The sequence below is a fragment of the Corvus moneduloides genome, chromosome 4 (assembly GCF_009650955.1).
Source record: "Corvus moneduloides isolate bCorMon1 chromosome 4, bCorMon1.pri, whole genome shotgun sequence".
NCBI lineage: Eukaryota > Metazoa > Chordata > Aves > Passeriformes > Corvidae > Corvus > Corvus moneduloides.
Window position 1 is genome coordinate 50,527,534 of NC_045479.1, and position 17,344 is coordinate 50,544,877.

A 17,344-nucleotide genomic window follows, 5' to 3' on the forward strand; every position below is an offset into this window, starting at 1 on the left:
GTTAGAGGAGTGAAAATATGGGAATGATGGGGTAGGGAGGGAAATGGAAGGCATAGGTGAGGTAACTCTGGTGCGATTTAATTACAATGGAAAAGGAGACTGAGGACAAATGTAATAGCAGAATAAAGTAAAGTCAGGGCTTTATCAAATCATTTGGATACCTTGTAGTTTAGTGGTTTGACCTTACCTCTTTCTCTTCTCCTACCCTGGTTCTCTACTGTACTGCTCATCCCTGGATGGGAAGTGCTGGGCCTCCAATGCAGGAGAGACTGTTTTCTCTCTGGGACTTTTGTTAAATTTGCCTCCCCTACCATTTACTCCCTCTCCTCCTGCTTTTGTTAAAAAACTGGATACTGTTGAGTAGGATGAATAGGATGATCCAATTATTTATACTTTTATTCTGTTGCTATTTCAATTTTTTTTTTTTTTTAGCTGTATTCTCACTGTCTTGTGAGAATGGTGGTGTTCATTTTGGGAGTTCTGAGGCTTCTTGTGTCCTGTATGTCCAGTAAAGTGCAGTGAGAATTGTTTCCTAGGGACCAAAACAGAGATCCAGCCTAGTAAACTGGATTCGGCTAGTCCATTACAACTCTGGAAAGTAAATGTGGAAGCTAATCTCAGTTGTCACTTCTGTAGAAAATGATCAAACAAAATTTATGAGCTAGATTTGCTTTGGTGGAGTTGCAGGAGCATCACAGACTTAGACAGCAGTGAGTTGTCTGCTCTCCTGTGCAATTACTGCAATTTTCTGTGGTTTGCACAGCAAACAGGCCTGACTTCCTCATTTAAGATATAAAACTTTAAATCTCGTTTGGTAGGACTTGAAATTGAAATGTTAGCCATTTTGAAAAAAATTAACAAACTGCTGACCAAAATTATTTTTCTTGTTTCCCTCTACAGGAAGTCACCAAATCAGTGCAACCCCTTCTTCTGGGGAGAATAATAGCTTCCTATGATCCGGACAACTCTGATGAAAGATCCATAGCCTACTACCTGGGCATTGGCTTGTGCCTTCTCTTCTTTGTGAGAACACTAGTTATGCACCCTGCTATATTCGGTCTTCATCATATTGGAATGCAAATGAGGATAGCCATGTTTAGCTTGATTTATAAGAAGGTATTTGTTTCATTTACACTCTAAACCAAGCCTCTGTCAGTAGCCTATGTAACTTTTAGGCTACTTTGTTGAAAGATTGGTAGTTTTGTTAAGGTACACAAAGTACACAGAAGAACAATGTGGCTAACAGTTTCTGACAGCTCTCCATTTCCCAGTCCAAAGACTTAAATACCTGTCTACAGCTGGTTTGACTGAAATCAGTCTCTGTGAGTTCAGACTTGCTGGATATTTGGTGAGATACCTTAATTGTTCTACCACTGTGCTCCTGTTAAAAATATTTACTGCAAAGGAAGAATAACATGCTGGTGGCCAAAGAATATCTTCAAAAGAGAATTAGAGGTGAAGATTTAAAGAATAAGTGTAACATTGAAGGGATTGAGTTTGAATGATACTGTGTGACATCTCTATAGCATGAAGAGTCAACCCATCACATGTTCAAAAATACAAAGATTTAAAAAGTAACTTGGTTTTACCAATACCCAAAGCAGCTAATTTAAACAAACATGTTAGTTATTCTAGTATAAACTCACTGTGAAAGCATCTTTCAGAAATATTTGTCAAGAGGGGCAACAGTAGGAGATTTTTGAGGATGCACAGCAGCACACAGCATGCATGCTCAATTAAAGCTTGCATTTGCATATATATATCTATATCCATAAAATATTCAACAGAAAGCAAGGATTAAGTCAATAAATAAATATTTTTAAAGCAATTTTAATGGCTATATTGAATTCAAGTGACATAAATAACAAGTTTAATGAGACTTTCTTTATAGCATAAACAGATAAATGGATTATTATTTATACTACTGTACCATTGCTTATCATTTTTATTTTTATTTATTCTGTTTTATGGAGATAATTTAGATGACCATTTTTATATGGTTTTGTTTTCTTTTACAGATCTTAAAACTGTCAAGCAGAGTTCTAGATAAAATAAGTACTGGACAATTGGTCAGTCTTCTTTCCAACAATCTGAACAAATTTGATGAGGTGCGTCATCAGTTGTTTAATTCGCTTGGTGATCCATCAAATACAAATGTAACCCTTCAAGGTATTCATGACGGATATTAAGGAAGGAAGGAGCATAAATGAGGAACTACACTGAGTGCTCATTGTAGACTAAATGCTCATTCATTACTTTAAGAAAATGTGTTGGCACATGGTCATAGAAATGCTCATTCTGATACTTATGAAATCCTTTCTCTCCTATGCTGATTAAAAGAAGAAACCTAAAGAACAGCTACATCATAAAAACGTGTCTGTTCTGCAGTCCAGTGAAAACCTGCCAGGAAATCTCTGGGTTAAACAGTTGGTTTCAAAGAAGTCAGAACTTGCTGGTTCAGTCTTTCCATCCTACTTCCTGATGACTGTATCTTTTTACTAAGGTGATCCAGTCCATTTCTGTCATTGAACAAGCAATGAGGTTCAGCCCCCTGTTCCTATTATTACCCAGTCCACTCAAAGGGATTGTTGATTGAAGACTGTGTTAGGAAGTCTTAGAGGTCTGTCTTAGAAAATCTTACAGAGTCTTCTGTAAAACTTCTCTTTTGTTAGACTACAGTAAATCCCTGCTAATGCCTTTAGGAACTGGAAACTCTATGAACTTCTGTTCTCTATGTGTATTTAATTGGCCCTTTGGTAGTATAAGATTTTCTTCCCATGAAAGACACAAGATCAGAGAGACTGTAGACACGTGGCTGGAACTGCAGGGTGTATTTACTTTAAGCACTGTGTGACTACATAGAGTAATGCCAGCTAGTGCTGCGCAAGGCAAGTGGTCTGTCATTGCAGCAGTGTGGCTGCAGTAACACAGACTCCTGTGCACCTGATCACGGGATTCACTCCAAAACCTCCTGAATGCGAAGGAATGTGACTGAAGTAGGCGGCAATCTGCTTTGAATTGGTTGTGTACAACATACATCTCTTCACCAAAGTAATATTTGCCTTCTGTATCAGATTAACACCCTCAGAAGATTCTTACATGTATTTTTCTCATCTTACAGTGGTTGAAAAGCCAGCATTGATGCCAAATTTTGTTTACTTTTACAAAGCTGTGACTTTTCCTCATGCATATACGTAACAAAGAGACAATTGCAGATTGAACTTTGCCTTAGAAAAATCAAACTTTAGGTGTGGAATGTATATGTATTGCTGCCCTGTCATCATAATTAACACCCAGAATGCTATGTGCTCGGGATCAAAAGTCCTCCTTTATAAACTTGTTTTTCTGCTGGAAATATTTGTACCATTCTTCATTACATTTCTCAAAGTGTCACTTTAATGACTACTTCCTTTTCTTGTAGTTTTCAGAGCATGTCTCTAACTTTTATTATTGTTTTCTACTGTGGCCTTCCATAGGGTCTTGCTTTGGCTCATTTTGTATGGATTGCACCATTACAAGTGGCACTGCTGATGGGGTTGCTCTGGGATATGTTAGAAGCTTCTGCATTTTCTGGACTTGCTTTTCTAATAGTCGTGGTCTTATTCCAAGCCTGGCTGGGACAAATGATGATGAAATACAGGTGACAAGAATGTTCTAAAATATTTCAATATATTTTCCTGAAACACATTGGTTTTAAGAAGTTTAAACCACTTGATTAAGAGACTCTGGTTATAACATTGCATAGGATGAGTCCAAAGAGTGTTTTCTGTGTATGGAAAATTACAAACAAAACTTTACTTATTTAGCAGCAGGTGTCTAGAATTAAAAAAATGAAAAGTCTAACATGGAGTAAATAGCAATAAAATTAGATTTAGCATTAAATCTAGAATTTTTATAATTAAAACTCCTTGCTCATTACTTGATTTATTCTTTTTAGAATTCACATTTTCTCCTTTTAAAACAATTACTGGATTTATAATAATTCCTTCTATATTCTTCATAATAATTCTGTTAAAGTAAACATTTTAAGTAGAGGCATATATGGAAGCTGTTTTCATAAGATATAATGGGATACAAGCTAACTATGCAGGATGAAAAAGATGAAAGTTAACCTCTTGCCTTTTTACTTTGTAGGAATAAGAGAGCAGGAAAGATCAATGAGAGACTTGTCATCACCTCAGAAATAATTGAAAATATACAGTCAGTTAAAGCCTATTGTTGGGAAGATGCAATGGAAAAAATGGTTGAAAACATCCGTGAGTAAGTGTGCTCATTTGTTACACAAATTTTTTTATGTGCTCAGAAAAAAAAAAATTAGGTGGCTATGAACATCATCTGTGGTCATGTTAGTTAAGAGGTAAAGCAACAACTATTAATCCTCAATAAACTAACCATGCATTCCCACACTGCAGCTTGGATTTTTGTCCCAATTTTTTTTTTTTTTCAAGTTTACTATGGAGGTGAGAGTTTTTTGGTTTTTTTTTTAATTTACTTCCTCATTTGTTATAATGATGTTTCAGTGGTTAGTTTGCACAGGTAAAACAATTGTGGGATGTGTGTTTGTTTCTGGCCAACCCTGTCCTCATCTTAAAATAAAAAGCCCTTTTGTGACGGTTACTTAAGGCTTAACAGACGTCCCTATTCTGTGGTGAAGGAAACAATATGAATCCTCTGCTGCCATTTTCTGAGAAATGCAATAAAGCTGGTTATAAAATTTGCATACAAGCTGTGAAAGGAATAGAGTAGATTCATGTATTTATCATGCACATTTACATTAACATTTATTGTCTGTAGATGGCCTTGTAGAATGCTTATCTCCTCAATTAATATAAGGATTGAACTGTAACTACCAGACCTGAAAGAGAAAGGAGGTAAAAGTTAGCTGAGACCTGTGAGAAGGAAGTCTTTGTTACCAGCAAGGAGTCCTGGGGAAAGGGAGGAGAAGTGACATATTGATTGATGGGTGATGCTGCATTAAAGCTCTCCCATGTGTCCTGTGTGTTTGTTTAGTCCTTTACAGAGAAATAAAATTCTGTGCCAGGTGTGTGATTGGGAAAATAAAAGAAATATAAGTGTCACGTTATCATGTAAATAACAGACATAAAATTATATTGTTCCACAAACATCTTCTTGTTCAGCTGCTTTCTGAAAGACAATCCAGGCAAAGAGTTCTTTACCATTAGAATTTGTAATTGTTTACTATAAACAATTAGAGAAAACTCAGTCTGAATCCAGGTCATGAGTGCTAGCTCAAGGATGGAACTAGTTTAGGATTTGCCTGATGTCATTAGTCGCATGTATTGCTTTTAGGAAATTTGTGAGCACATCATGCTAGCAAATCCTCTAGAAATTAACTAAATAAACTCTAGTCCACAAACTGGTCACAGAAACCTGGAAATTGGACTGTTATTTTATTATCTATATTTTCTATAATAATTTATAGTAAATTTTGTAATGCTGCAGTTAATTTTTATTGTATGATACATGGATTTTTAAAAGACAAGAATATTACAAGATCAGAGTACTTCTATGAAGAAAGGCTGAGATAATTGGAATTATTCAGCCTGGAGAAGAGAAGGCACTGGGCAAACCTTGTTGTAGCCTTTCAGTACCTGAAGGGGGTCTATAAGAAATCAGTAGAGGGATGTTTTGCAAGGGTGTATAGTGATAGGACAAAGTCTATCTGCCTTTGTACTGAAGGAGGGTAGATTTAGATTAGATATTAGAAAGCAGCTCTTCTCTGTGAGGGTATTGAGGTGCTGGAACTGGTTTCCTAGAAAAGCTGTGGATGCCTCATTCCTGAAAGTGTTCAAGGTCAGGCTGGATGGGGCTTGGACCAGCCTGGTTTAGTGGAAGGTGTCCCTGCTTACAGCCAGAGGCTTGGAACTGGATGATCTTTAAGGTTCCTTCCAACCCAGACCACCCTATAATTCTATGATTCTTCTGTACTTTTTGAGTCATACAGCAGGTCATTTGGTGAAGACATCACCAGAGCAGGTCAACCCAGGAATATCAGTTTCGATTGAATTTGGCTGCTGAACCAGCTCTGCCAAACCTCCCCATCATTTGGTTTGTTAAGGTGCTAGGAAACAAGACCTTGTGCTTGAAGCCATGTCTGTGTTTTAGCCAGTGTGTTATAACTCAGTCATCACAAAATCATTTTTACATGCTGCCATTTTCTGATACAAGCCAGTTTAATCAGCTTCAGAGACACCAATATGGGCTGTCTACTCTGTGCCCTCTTAAGTCTGCACTGAAAATAACTGTTCATGACAGGTGCTTGAATAAACATACCTGCACTCCTATGGGCTATGCAATGTATTCAGAGGAGCAAAAAAACACCCCAGCAAACTGTTGCTCTGAACCATAGCACAGCACTGGAGAGGGTGAAGGTTAGAAGTGTCTGTACTTTGCCAGCAGAGACACATCTTTATGTAAAGCGAAGGATCTCAAGCTTATGTATTTAGTACTGGTTTCCTGCAGCATCACTGCAAAAACAGGCCTACACTGGCCTATACTCTGTGTATGCACAAGGCTCATAGGGTCCCTTACATCTCTTTCCAAGTACCCATATTGCATCAGCAGGACCTATCCCAAGCAAGTGTGTAATCTACAGAGCTTTCAAGTCAGACAGAAACACCTCGCAAAAACTTTGGCTTGTGGCTGCATCATTCTGTGGCTGGTACTTGGGAACATACTGAAAAGGGTTAGTGCTTTTCATTCTCCCTCTTTGGAGCAGGGCTGTGTTCTTCAGCACTGGGGGTCTTTTTGATAGCTTCTATCCAGACATTTATGTGGGACTGGATGAGCACCAAGTCCCAAAGTCTTTGTTATCCTTATTCGGTGCTGCCACTTGCAGTTTCATACAAGCTCTGGAGGGACTTAAAAGGCCTTTTCTCCCAGGGAGTAGCTCCATCATGGTGGTGACTTGTGTGTCTGGCTATTTTATTCAGGCTTCTCTTGTGAAATATAGATTTAACAAGAAATGCTAGGCACTGCTCCAAAACGGGCTGAGCTCAGATTTTCTGTCAGGGATTTTGAAGTTCTCTTTGGCTGACAAAAGTTGGTAGGATGCTGGATGCATATAGAATTCTCATGCATGTGTGATGGGCAGCTGAAAGGGTGTTTCACACAGCATCTATGTGGACGAACTTTGGATGCAGACACTGGGTCAGTATAAGAAGACACATAAAGATTATGGTGCTCAGCCTTGCAACACCAGGTCTTGCCATCGGTGATGTGACTGCAAACTTCTGCATGGTATTCCAGTGGTTATAGCACTCACCCAGTGAATGGGCATCGTGGGGTCTAGCGCCATCTCTAGCCCCTGTTAATTGCTCTTGCAGGGGAGCAACTGCTCTGTCACTGCAGCAGAGGTGCTTCTGTCCAGGCAAAACTGAGCTGCAGGGCACCTGGGGTATGTGAAGTGAACAGAGTCAAAATGAGAGCAGTCTCTTCAGCAGAAGAGAAGTCTTCAGCACTGTGAGTTAGAGCTCTCAACTCAGAAAATTATTTATATCCCCTGGATTATTTATCTTTTTGTTTAATAGCTTGCTATAAGATGCATAGACCTTATGGAAACAGCTAGGAGTAATCACTGATTGCGTTCCTGACTGCACAGGAGTCAGTAAGCTTCTCTGTAGACTGAGCTTTTATGGAGAAAGGAAGGTGGAGAGCAGACTCCTTGCCTTCCACCTCTTCAAACTGGGGTTAAGTGACACCTTAATTCATGGGTGAAGGTGTTAGTAGGTTGCCACGCAAAAGAAGGTGACCTTATAATCAGGTTGTCTATTGTAAGGTTTTTTTATGGTAACATATAGTTAATCTGGCATTTCAAAGTATCTTTTTTCTAGGGGAGTTATGCATCTAAATGACCAGATAAGTATGGGATGATCCTTCTGGGAGTGCATCACATACAGCAGTGTTAGATGCTGAAGGTTGGTTGTGCCAGGAACTGCAGAGGCTTGTGGTTTATTTGGTATCCAGTCATGACAGATATTGTTATTTTCTCTGACATCTCTGAACACTGATGTCAAAATTTGACTCTAATTATTTGCAAGGCCCAAAAATAGTTTGGAGTGTTACTTTATCGCTGCATTTCTAGAAAATAAGAAGGATGAGTGAGCCTCTGAGTTAATTCTTATGCCAACAGTTCCGTCCAAAATATTCGTAAATTGCAAATTGTGACATCCTACACTAATTATTTGTATTTTTTTTTTAACAGAACTGAACTGAAGCTTACCCGTAAAGCTGCATATGTGAGATATTTCAACAGCTCAGCCTTCTTCTTTTCGGGCTTTTTTGTGGTGTTTTTAGCTGTGCTTCCGTATGCTGTGATTAAAGGAATTATTCTCCGAAAAATATTTACCACCATTTCTTTCTGCATTGTTCTTCGAATGACAGTGACCAGGCAGTTTCCCGGCGCTGTACAGACCTGGTATGACTCTATTGGAGCAATAAACAAGATACAGGTAGGGTACATAGACAAAAATCTTCCCAAGTACGTAAGCTAATTCTTTATATCATGTTATCTTGTCAGCTGATCAACAAAAGCACACAGCATTTATGCAGACTTTTTAAATATATGTTGCTTTGACTAAACACCATGAAATGTCATTATAAATCTTGATATTGTTCCCCAGGCAGCATAACCACAAGAGTCTCACGCTACCTGCTTGCTGCTTTTTTTTTCAAAACAGTGACATTTAGTTAGTTATTCTCATTGCAGAACAAGGAACTTAATAAAATCATGAGTTGTGATGCTTAAGAGATGTTTTTCCTTCAGTAAAGGAAGTTAAAAATTAGGACATGTTTTATATAGCATGGCTTCCAGGAGTCACAGATCTTGCAGTCACAGATCTTCTGTTTTTCTAGATACTAGTGGCAAGAACAGCAGGAGACTGTGTGTTTTATGCAGATGTGCATCTCATTCATTATGAGTAGCAAACATAATTAAGGTACCAGTCAAATAATTATTACCCACCTTACCTACTGAGATCAATTGCTCCTGTACCAGCATGAGACTCTTATCTGCAGAGTCAAATCAGAGTGGATTCTCATTAACTCCATCTTTTTTATCTGCTGTTCTGAAATTATTCCCTAGGAAAAGAATTCTTACACTATTTGGGGTGAAAGCTTAGACCTTTTTCATTACATATTTATAGATGTGGGGTGTTTTGTAGAACATAGGTTTTGTTATTTTTAGTATGATAAAAATAACTAGTACAAAACTTAAAGATCTTAATCAGATGTCTGAACCTCAGTCTAGAATAAGAAATAAGTGTAGGATTTTTATGGTTTTCAACTGGGCAGGAAATTCAAGAAATCAAGCCATAAACCTTTCTATTTGACATTCAGAAGACTGCCTTATTTGGTCCCATTATAGGCTTTTCTTGTGCTGTCAGATTCCCTAGGCATTAGTGGAAGTATCCTGTCTCTCCTGTTTCCTGGAAGAGTGTGTCCAATGCCCTGGACAGAGTCACAGAATTGGCAAGCCCAGTTGCCACACCATTGCCTTCACTTCACCGAATGCTTGTTTTTGGAGATTTTAGCAAATGGGTGCTCCAGAATCCATAAATAATCATCTCTTTGTGGCAGGTTCAGTAAAGTCCCCATAGACAGACAGGACAGAATCCCAGAACACTGAAGTCCTTTGCTAGTCTTAAGAAACATAAAGAATAATAAACCACTCACACATCTCTCTGATTTAATTTCCACATCAGTTTAGAGAGTTGACTGGGCCAGGTATATCTCCTGGGACATTGTATTTTCACATGTTTTCTAGACCATGTTATTTCAGAATCAGTGTGCTCTCTCTGGCTATCACTGCTCCAGGAACTCCACTGGATGACCCCTTTGTCATGAAAGCATAGCTATAACTTCCTTTTTTTTTTTTTACATAAACCATGTGTGTTTTGCTTTACAGTTTTTCACTTCCTGCTCTTTTAATCATCTGCATTTTCCCTTCTTCTTGTTCTGCTTCGAAAATTTGGAAGTGTACTGTTGAGAACTGATTTCCCCATGAGTCTGCTTAGTTTTTCCACTGTATTGCCCATGTAGATCTATTTGCTTCCACATAATTTAAGAATGCAGAATTTGGAGGAGACAATATCTACAGACTATATAGACTTAATAAAATAATGGAATAGAGAGGCTGTCTTTCCTACATTAGCATAGGCTTACTCTTATTTCCTAATGCTGTCCCAGAAGTCAACATGAGCACTGGGTTGCTGACTTGTGTCATTTGAAATTACACTACATCAGTGCTGCATTTGGCAGGATCATTATCTGCCTTTTATTTTTGTTGGTAGAGAGATCATTCCAACTCTTTTAAACTCATGTCGTTTTGGAAAATGAAGGTAGCAGCATGTAGCTGCTTTGTTTCACTGTTTACCAGAGTGCTACCTTCTACATCTTACTCCAAAACCGAAGCTTTATTTGAAAAGGGTTAAGGTCAGAGGGTGATCTTGCCTGATACAAGTCCTGAAAGCAAAACAAGTGCCAAGTTTTGATATTCTTTCTAATCAGAACCAAATGCCCTTATGGATATGTTTTCACTAGCAATGAAAGAATTGGTAGGTTCAGAAACATTTCCTTCTGCATCCAAAAGATATTGTATAATTTATGTTCATGCCTCCGCTGAAAGCACTGCAAAAGTGCCACCAGAAATATTAGTGCTGTGTGTAGGCAAATATGTACTGCTTTGTGAGATATGACCTTGTCTCTTACTGTTTTATCTGCTTTCATGGTGTTTCTAGGATTTCTTGCTGAAAAAAGAATATAAAGCTCTGGAGTATAATCTAACAACCACTGGGGTTGAGCTGGACAAAGTAACAGCTTTTTGGGATGAGGTTGGTACTTTTACCCAAAATTTATTAAAATACAGAGTGTTGTTTTTTTTTTTTTTAATATTTGCCATGATGTTCTCTAAAAAGAGCAGCCTACACTCTTTCATTTTAACTTGCTTCAGCTCTCAGCAGGCAAGGAATACTTAGTAAGTAATTAATGCATGGTATCAAATTATCCACAGTCGAGAACCTTTGGAAGAAACCTTTTAGTGAGTGTTAAGGCCTGTAATGAGTAGCTATTACTGATTTAAGCCAGCTTGAAAACAGGATCAGGCTGTGGCATGTATAAACATTGGAAAACAGTTCTATAATAAGCAAATTTTGTTTGTGTCCACAAATTTAGGCACAAGTCCAGTACCTACATTGAAAAATATTTAAGAATATTTAAGAATATAATGAGTATTTTATTGATAGGCAAAGGAACATGAGAAAAATAAGTTCATATGTTTTCATAAATCCATACTATGATATACATCTCTGCATATGCATGTTTTATTTATTTTTTATGTACATCAGATACATATCCATGTATGTTGCAGGGAATTGGAGAGCTGTTTGTAAAAGCAAACCGGGAAAACAACAACAGCAAAGCTCCTGGCACTGACAGCAATCTCTTCTTCAGTAATTTTCCACTTCATGCCTGTCCTGTTCTTCAAGATATAAATTTCAAGATTGAGAAGGGGCAGCTATTAGCTGTTTCTGGATCTACTGGAGCTGGCAAGGTATTTTTGCTTCTGCTGGTTGAACAAGAGTCCTGATAATTATAAGGAATGATACTGTGTTGTTACCTGTATTGTTACTGTGTTCTTATTATCCTGTGCTTGCTGCAGAAATGATGGCTGCCGGAAAAAGTATGGATAAACTGCAAGTTTCACTAAAATAGTTATTTGAAGTTTTATTCTGTGGCCAATATGAGATAGAGTTTGCTGGATATTTTTTGTAATAGAAGGTTACAGAATTATAAGGTAATAGCAATTTAATGACAAAATGTTTTCCCATTGGAAGTAAAAGGAAATTTTACAGGAGTAATGCAGACTGAAACCTAAAGTTAAGGCTCAGGGTGAGAATCTCCCTGCCTTAAAAAAAAATGAAGAATATAGCATAGATATTCAGATGGCTCAGTGTGCTAGAAAGTTTTTTTTTTCCCTGCCTTGCTAACATTTTAAGGAAAAATTTGAACACAAGATAGTTCATAACCTGACAAGCCTGACAAGAATATAGCCAGGTATGTGTGCCCTGGACATGTGGTGTACCTGATCACTTAGCTCTGGTTCCTACAGTGCCTCCTTTGGGCTTCCTGAGACCCATGTGAAAGCCTGGGGAGATGCTGCTGAAAACTGGCAGTTTTCTGTGAAAAGTTGTGGTTTAGATTATTCATCATTTTATTACCCCAAAATGTTATCAGTGCATTTAGTTTGCAGATGACACAGCCAATTAACATCATTAATATGAATGAGTTGAACTGTGATACTCTTATTCACTTTGAACAGCAAGTAATTAGATGAGTCTTTCATCTTCACTGGGTTTTTTGAGGAGATGTGAATGTTAAAACAAATTTTCATTATGCTTCTCCTGTTTAACAAGTTATAGGTGAAAATATTATGATTTCATTTACTTACATGGGGTAAAATCTTTGGTCTGTTGGAATCAATGACAAAGGACCCATCAATTTCAATATGATCAAGGCTTCTTATTTTTCAGTAATGGTCCCCACAAGAAAGAGACTCAGAACATGAGATTGTTCTCAAGATAATAAATTAAGATGCATTTTACTGTGATACTTTAGAATTAACAGAACAGTTTATCTATGGCTATTGCTAATGCTGGTAATTGTAATATAGAAATGTGAACTACAAAATGCTGAAGGATATATGTATATCTCCTTTATTCTGCTACACAAGAAATTGAGGAAAATTCAGATTACACTGAACAGCTTATATGAGTATATACATACCAAAAAATTTGCACTTTTCAAGGCAATAAAAATAAAAGCCTTATAATATTATCTAAAAAGTTACAAAAAATAAGGTTCACCTCCCACTCACCACCCCCTACAAAGTACTGCCCTTCCTTTACAACTTCTTAATGTAAGGTTCCTTCATGTTGCTTGAGGCCGTACTGTATATTCCAGGAATTGTCAGGCCTGTGAAACAGTCTGAGCAACTATTTTATCTATAACAGGTATGAAGCCTGACATCAGCTCTTTAATATTGCTTCAGTATTAGATAGGGTTTGTTTTGGTTTTGTTTTGTTTTTTAATTTGTGTTATATGGCACAAGATACAGTGTACAAAACATACCAAGCGGCTGTCCTTTGCAAGATTGGAAGCTTCCTACTCAGCATTTTGGAAAAATCAGATTCTGGTATAACGGAAGGAATCTCATGAGACTCCCCCAATATATTGTATAGCTTGCAAAAGGATCTCTGGGTTTGACAGCATGAAACTGTGACTTAGACAGATTTTTTGGATCTTTGGCTGTTACGTCCCAACTTTGTTGACTGTTTATTAATGATAAGAACACCACTGCAATGGCTCTGTAACATATCTTTCCATGTATTTCTCAATTCTATTCTTTGATCTAGTAGGCAATGATGTGTGACAAGGTTACTACAAGCTACTGATTAACTTTGAAATTATAACATGTCAGTACTGAAATTGCAATCCATTCTTTTATGGAGGGAAATAGTAAATATACTTAGGTCATGCATTCACGTAAATGAGTTGCAGAGGAAAATTCAGATCATACTGAGCAACTGTATATACTTACACAAAGAAATTGCATTTTTCAAGGCAATACAGATAAAATACTTATGAGCACTAGCAAAATGTTAAACATGAATTATGTTGTACAAAGAGCAAACAAAATAGTCACTGATAATGGGAAAAATCAAATAGCATTCTCTATAAATACTAGTACCTTCTGTCTGTATGTGTTTCACAGATAGATTTTCACCTTGTAAAATTATTGATAGCTTCATTAAAATGACATACTTTTGTAGCAGCATGCCTTTTTTACAAGATATCTTACACAATTTTTATCGTTTATTAAATTAAGTTTCTCTCATATTAGAGGCCTTTCAGAATCACATGTATCATGAAAATCTCCACTAACTGCCATTTGAACTAAATCAGTACTTGCAGGAACACTCTTGACAAGACAAATATGCCATTTAAGTGACTTAGCAGAGTGATTCTGACTTTGTTCAACATTTCTTTGTTGTAGAGATCTCTGACATACTAATCAAATGTTAATATTTTTTCAGACTTCTCTTCTGATGTTGATAATGGGAGAATTGGAGCCTTCGCAGGGTAAAATTAAACACAGTGGAAGGATATCCTTTTCACCTCAGGTGTCCTGGATCATGCCTGGAACAATAAAAGAAAACATAATTTTTGGTGTATCTTATGATGAATACCGCTACAGGAGTGTCATCAAAGCCTGTCAATTAGAAGAGGTTAGTCATCTAGGACTTTTAAGACCTGTGACCCAACCCAAGTGAAAAACCCCAAAGAAAAAGTCAGGGAATGGGGCTAGGTGAGAAATTTCTGAGATTTAAGGAACTCAGCCTGGCATGCCAATTTTGTGGAATTACAAGTCATCTTGTTGCCAGCTGCTTGGAGAGACACTGACACTGACAGTTATGGTGGTTTACACAACAGAAGCTAAGTAAGCTGTCTCAGACATTATATGGTGTCTGCTTTCTCAGCCTTCCTTGCTAGTTAAAAAACTGAGTAAACACACTGATGTTGAAGAAATTATGTACAAATATATTATTCCTACAATTTTTTGTCACATTTCTTGTGACACATCTCCTTTGTCACATCTGCATTATTTAGTGGAAAGTTGGGATGTTTTCTGTGTATACACTAAAAGTTCTTACACTGGAAATAATTTCAGGATCGATCCTTATATGGCGTGTAGCCCACAATGAGTACAATCACACTAAAATGTCTTTGTATGTATTTCATGTTGACAGGGTAGTATAGGAAAATATATTTTTCACATGGCAAGATACAAAAGGAGCCAGTATTTGAAACCTTTGCAAACTTTGCTATGCCTTAAGATTTTGCCTGTAATATGCAAATAGAAACAGTAAATATTTAACTGTGCTGAATAGGATTTTTCTTTAGGCCACATAGTGAAAGAGATTTTTCCTTAGCACCAGTAAAGCAAGACACTATAGCCAGTCTGTTTGAAAATAAGATAAGGCTACTGCATTTTATTTCAGAGCAGGGTATAGTTAAGCACTGAAGTAATATTTTCCTATCTGTTTCTGGCCATAACAGCTTATGTTTGGATTTTTAATTTAGTTTGCTGGAATTCTCTTTGGAAGCTCCTCAAGACAGGAGAATTAACTACTTCTGTGTCAAGCTTTCTGAAGACTTGTCCTTAACCCCAGTTGTGAAAGTTGTAGTTAATGCCAAAGCTCCAAGAAACAGCTGGCTTCAGCAGTTCAAAACTGCCCTTGCTCAAGGAGGCTTCCCAAGCCAGGTCCTTCCTAGAGCAGCAGGTGATTAATGGTGACTCAGTGCCTCAGTGCTGGTGGGACAGCTTGGTGTCTCAGTGGTCATGGGATGGCTCAGTGTCTCAGCAGGCTGCAGCTCCTTTGTTCTCCAAGCAGGCTCAATCAAGCCAGCTTTCATCAGTGTTGGTGCAGCTCTGTGCAGAATGATATGCTTCACTTCCTAGCAGGGCTTATTATTTGAGATCGGGTTTGATACTTTTTTTTTCTTCTGGATTGAATAAATTGGGCTGGCCTGAAGAGAAGTCAGAATAGTCTGGAAGAATGCCAAATGCATTGCTATTATTATGCTTTCTTGTCTTGTTAGCTTTCATGTATTACCAAGCAAGACTCAGTATGGCAGATTGAAGGATGGGTTTCAAATACTAATTCCCTGTTTATTCCCCAGTGCAACCTTTTCGGGGTTTATTATATTAGTGCTTTGCATTGGAGTTGGGTGTGTGTGTTTGTTCTCCTTCTTCAGAAAGGAGAAACCAAAGGGTTTTTGCCTAAGTGAGTTCACTCTGCCCCCTACTCTGCAACCTTTCTAGGTAGTTATATATTCCACCTAAAAGCAGGCCTGCTGAGTCTAGTTCTTATGTGGAACCCTTAAGAAACAAAGGATTGGTGATACAAGAGAGTTTATTTCCTTACTGCGTATATGCTCCAAGTCAGTTAACATACAGCTCTTAACAATGGCTAAGTCCAACTTATTTCCAAGCTCCATACTCACCAAAACCTTTTTGGAATGCAAAGGCATCTTCTTTGACTCAGTGGACAAATAGATGTGTTAGTAAGGCAAAAAGTAACATACCTGTGAAATGCCCCTTTTACTTTGTCATTTCCACCCTCAACATATAGAGGAAGCAAACTGAAGATCTAGTCCTAAATTTGATGTCTTTTCCCCTTCTTTTTTATTAGTGCCAATAAAATGCTGCAGGTTACTCTGTGTGGGTCACATAATACGATTTACGTGGCTTTGAGGCTTCCAGACACACAGTGAGTAGCCTGCTCTTGTTTGCAGCAGAACAGGATGCTGAAGCTTGGTAATGTCATACAAGGTGCTTTCCACTTTGGTTTAGGTCTATAGAGATATGCAAATGATATCACAGAGTTGTAACTTAAATAATTTGGGGTGTATGAGAACTTTCACAAAAGTCAGTGCTACATTCTCCTGCCTGACTTTTTTGACTGGTATGTAGTTAATTTACTAAGGAGTTATCACTTACAGCCTCTTTAGAGTTGGTAAGTATGCAAAGTAAATTTATCTCTAAGTAATTATGAAAGATGGAAAGTGCAAGTAGGTATTTCCCAGAGCTTTACATACATTTAGGTGTCCAAGAATAGAATTTTCCCTGTATGGGAAATTAGATCTTTATTCAGAGGTTAGAATGTGTTTTATGTTAGATTTTTATTCTGTAAAGTTGTAGAGAATGTCAAATCTGTTTATGTCAGCCATTACCTAAACAACAGGTTTGCTTTGGTATGTTTTTCTTGAATGGAAGAATTTGTTATGTTGTTCTAAAAGATATTCCAACAGCTTTACTTTTTGTTCTATTTGTGTATGGAGCCATCAAAAGGAAGGTTAAAAAGATGATTTCTTCTCCAGTTAATTTTGATTAATCACAAAAAATGTTACTGAAAAGCAGTGAAACTGTGAGCAACAAAAGGATTTTCTTTTATTTCTTTTATGAGCTTACATAATTTTATAGCAATTTAGAGTGCTGAAATGGGACATATTTTGGTCCAAGTAGTTCAGGTAGCTACATTTGTACTTCCTTAACTCTCTTAAGAGATTTCTCTCTTCAGCTTCTTAGTCTTGTTGCCTTGATGCAATTCACCTACCTTCCAGTTGTGCCATTGTACCTGTTCATGATGTAATATGAAACAGAAGGTGAAGATTAAAAAGAAAATTGTTATGATATATTGGAGATCTGCATACCTCATAATACTACGCCCAGATAGTTTGACAGTGTGTTGGTGTAGGGCACAAT

The 17,344-nt window shown here is 37.4% G+C and overlaps 1 protein-coding gene across 1 annotated transcript in view; it reads left to right on the top strand.

The window, feature by feature from the left end:
* The window catches only part of CFTR (CF transmembrane conductance regulator), a 91,498-nt gene that overhangs the window by 19,693 nt on the left and 54,461 nt on the right, over positions 1 to 17,344 (top strand). Inside the window, exons 4-11 of the mRNA XM_032107494.1 lie at positions 901 to 1,116; positions 2,019 to 2,108; positions 3,477 to 3,640; positions 4,135 to 4,260; positions 8,225 to 8,471; positions 10,758 to 10,850; positions 11,387 to 11,569; positions 14,112 to 14,303. Of these exons, the coding sequence (XP_031963385.1) occupies positions 901 to 1,116; positions 2,019 to 2,108; positions 3,477 to 3,640; positions 4,135 to 4,260; positions 8,225 to 8,471; positions 10,758 to 10,850; positions 11,387 to 11,569; positions 14,112 to 14,303 (1,311 nt within the window). The remainder of the gene's footprint in view (positions 1 to 900; positions 1,117 to 2,018; positions 2,109 to 3,476; positions 3,641 to 4,134; positions 4,261 to 8,224; positions 8,472 to 10,757; positions 10,851 to 11,386; positions 11,570 to 14,111; positions 14,304 to 17,344) is intronic.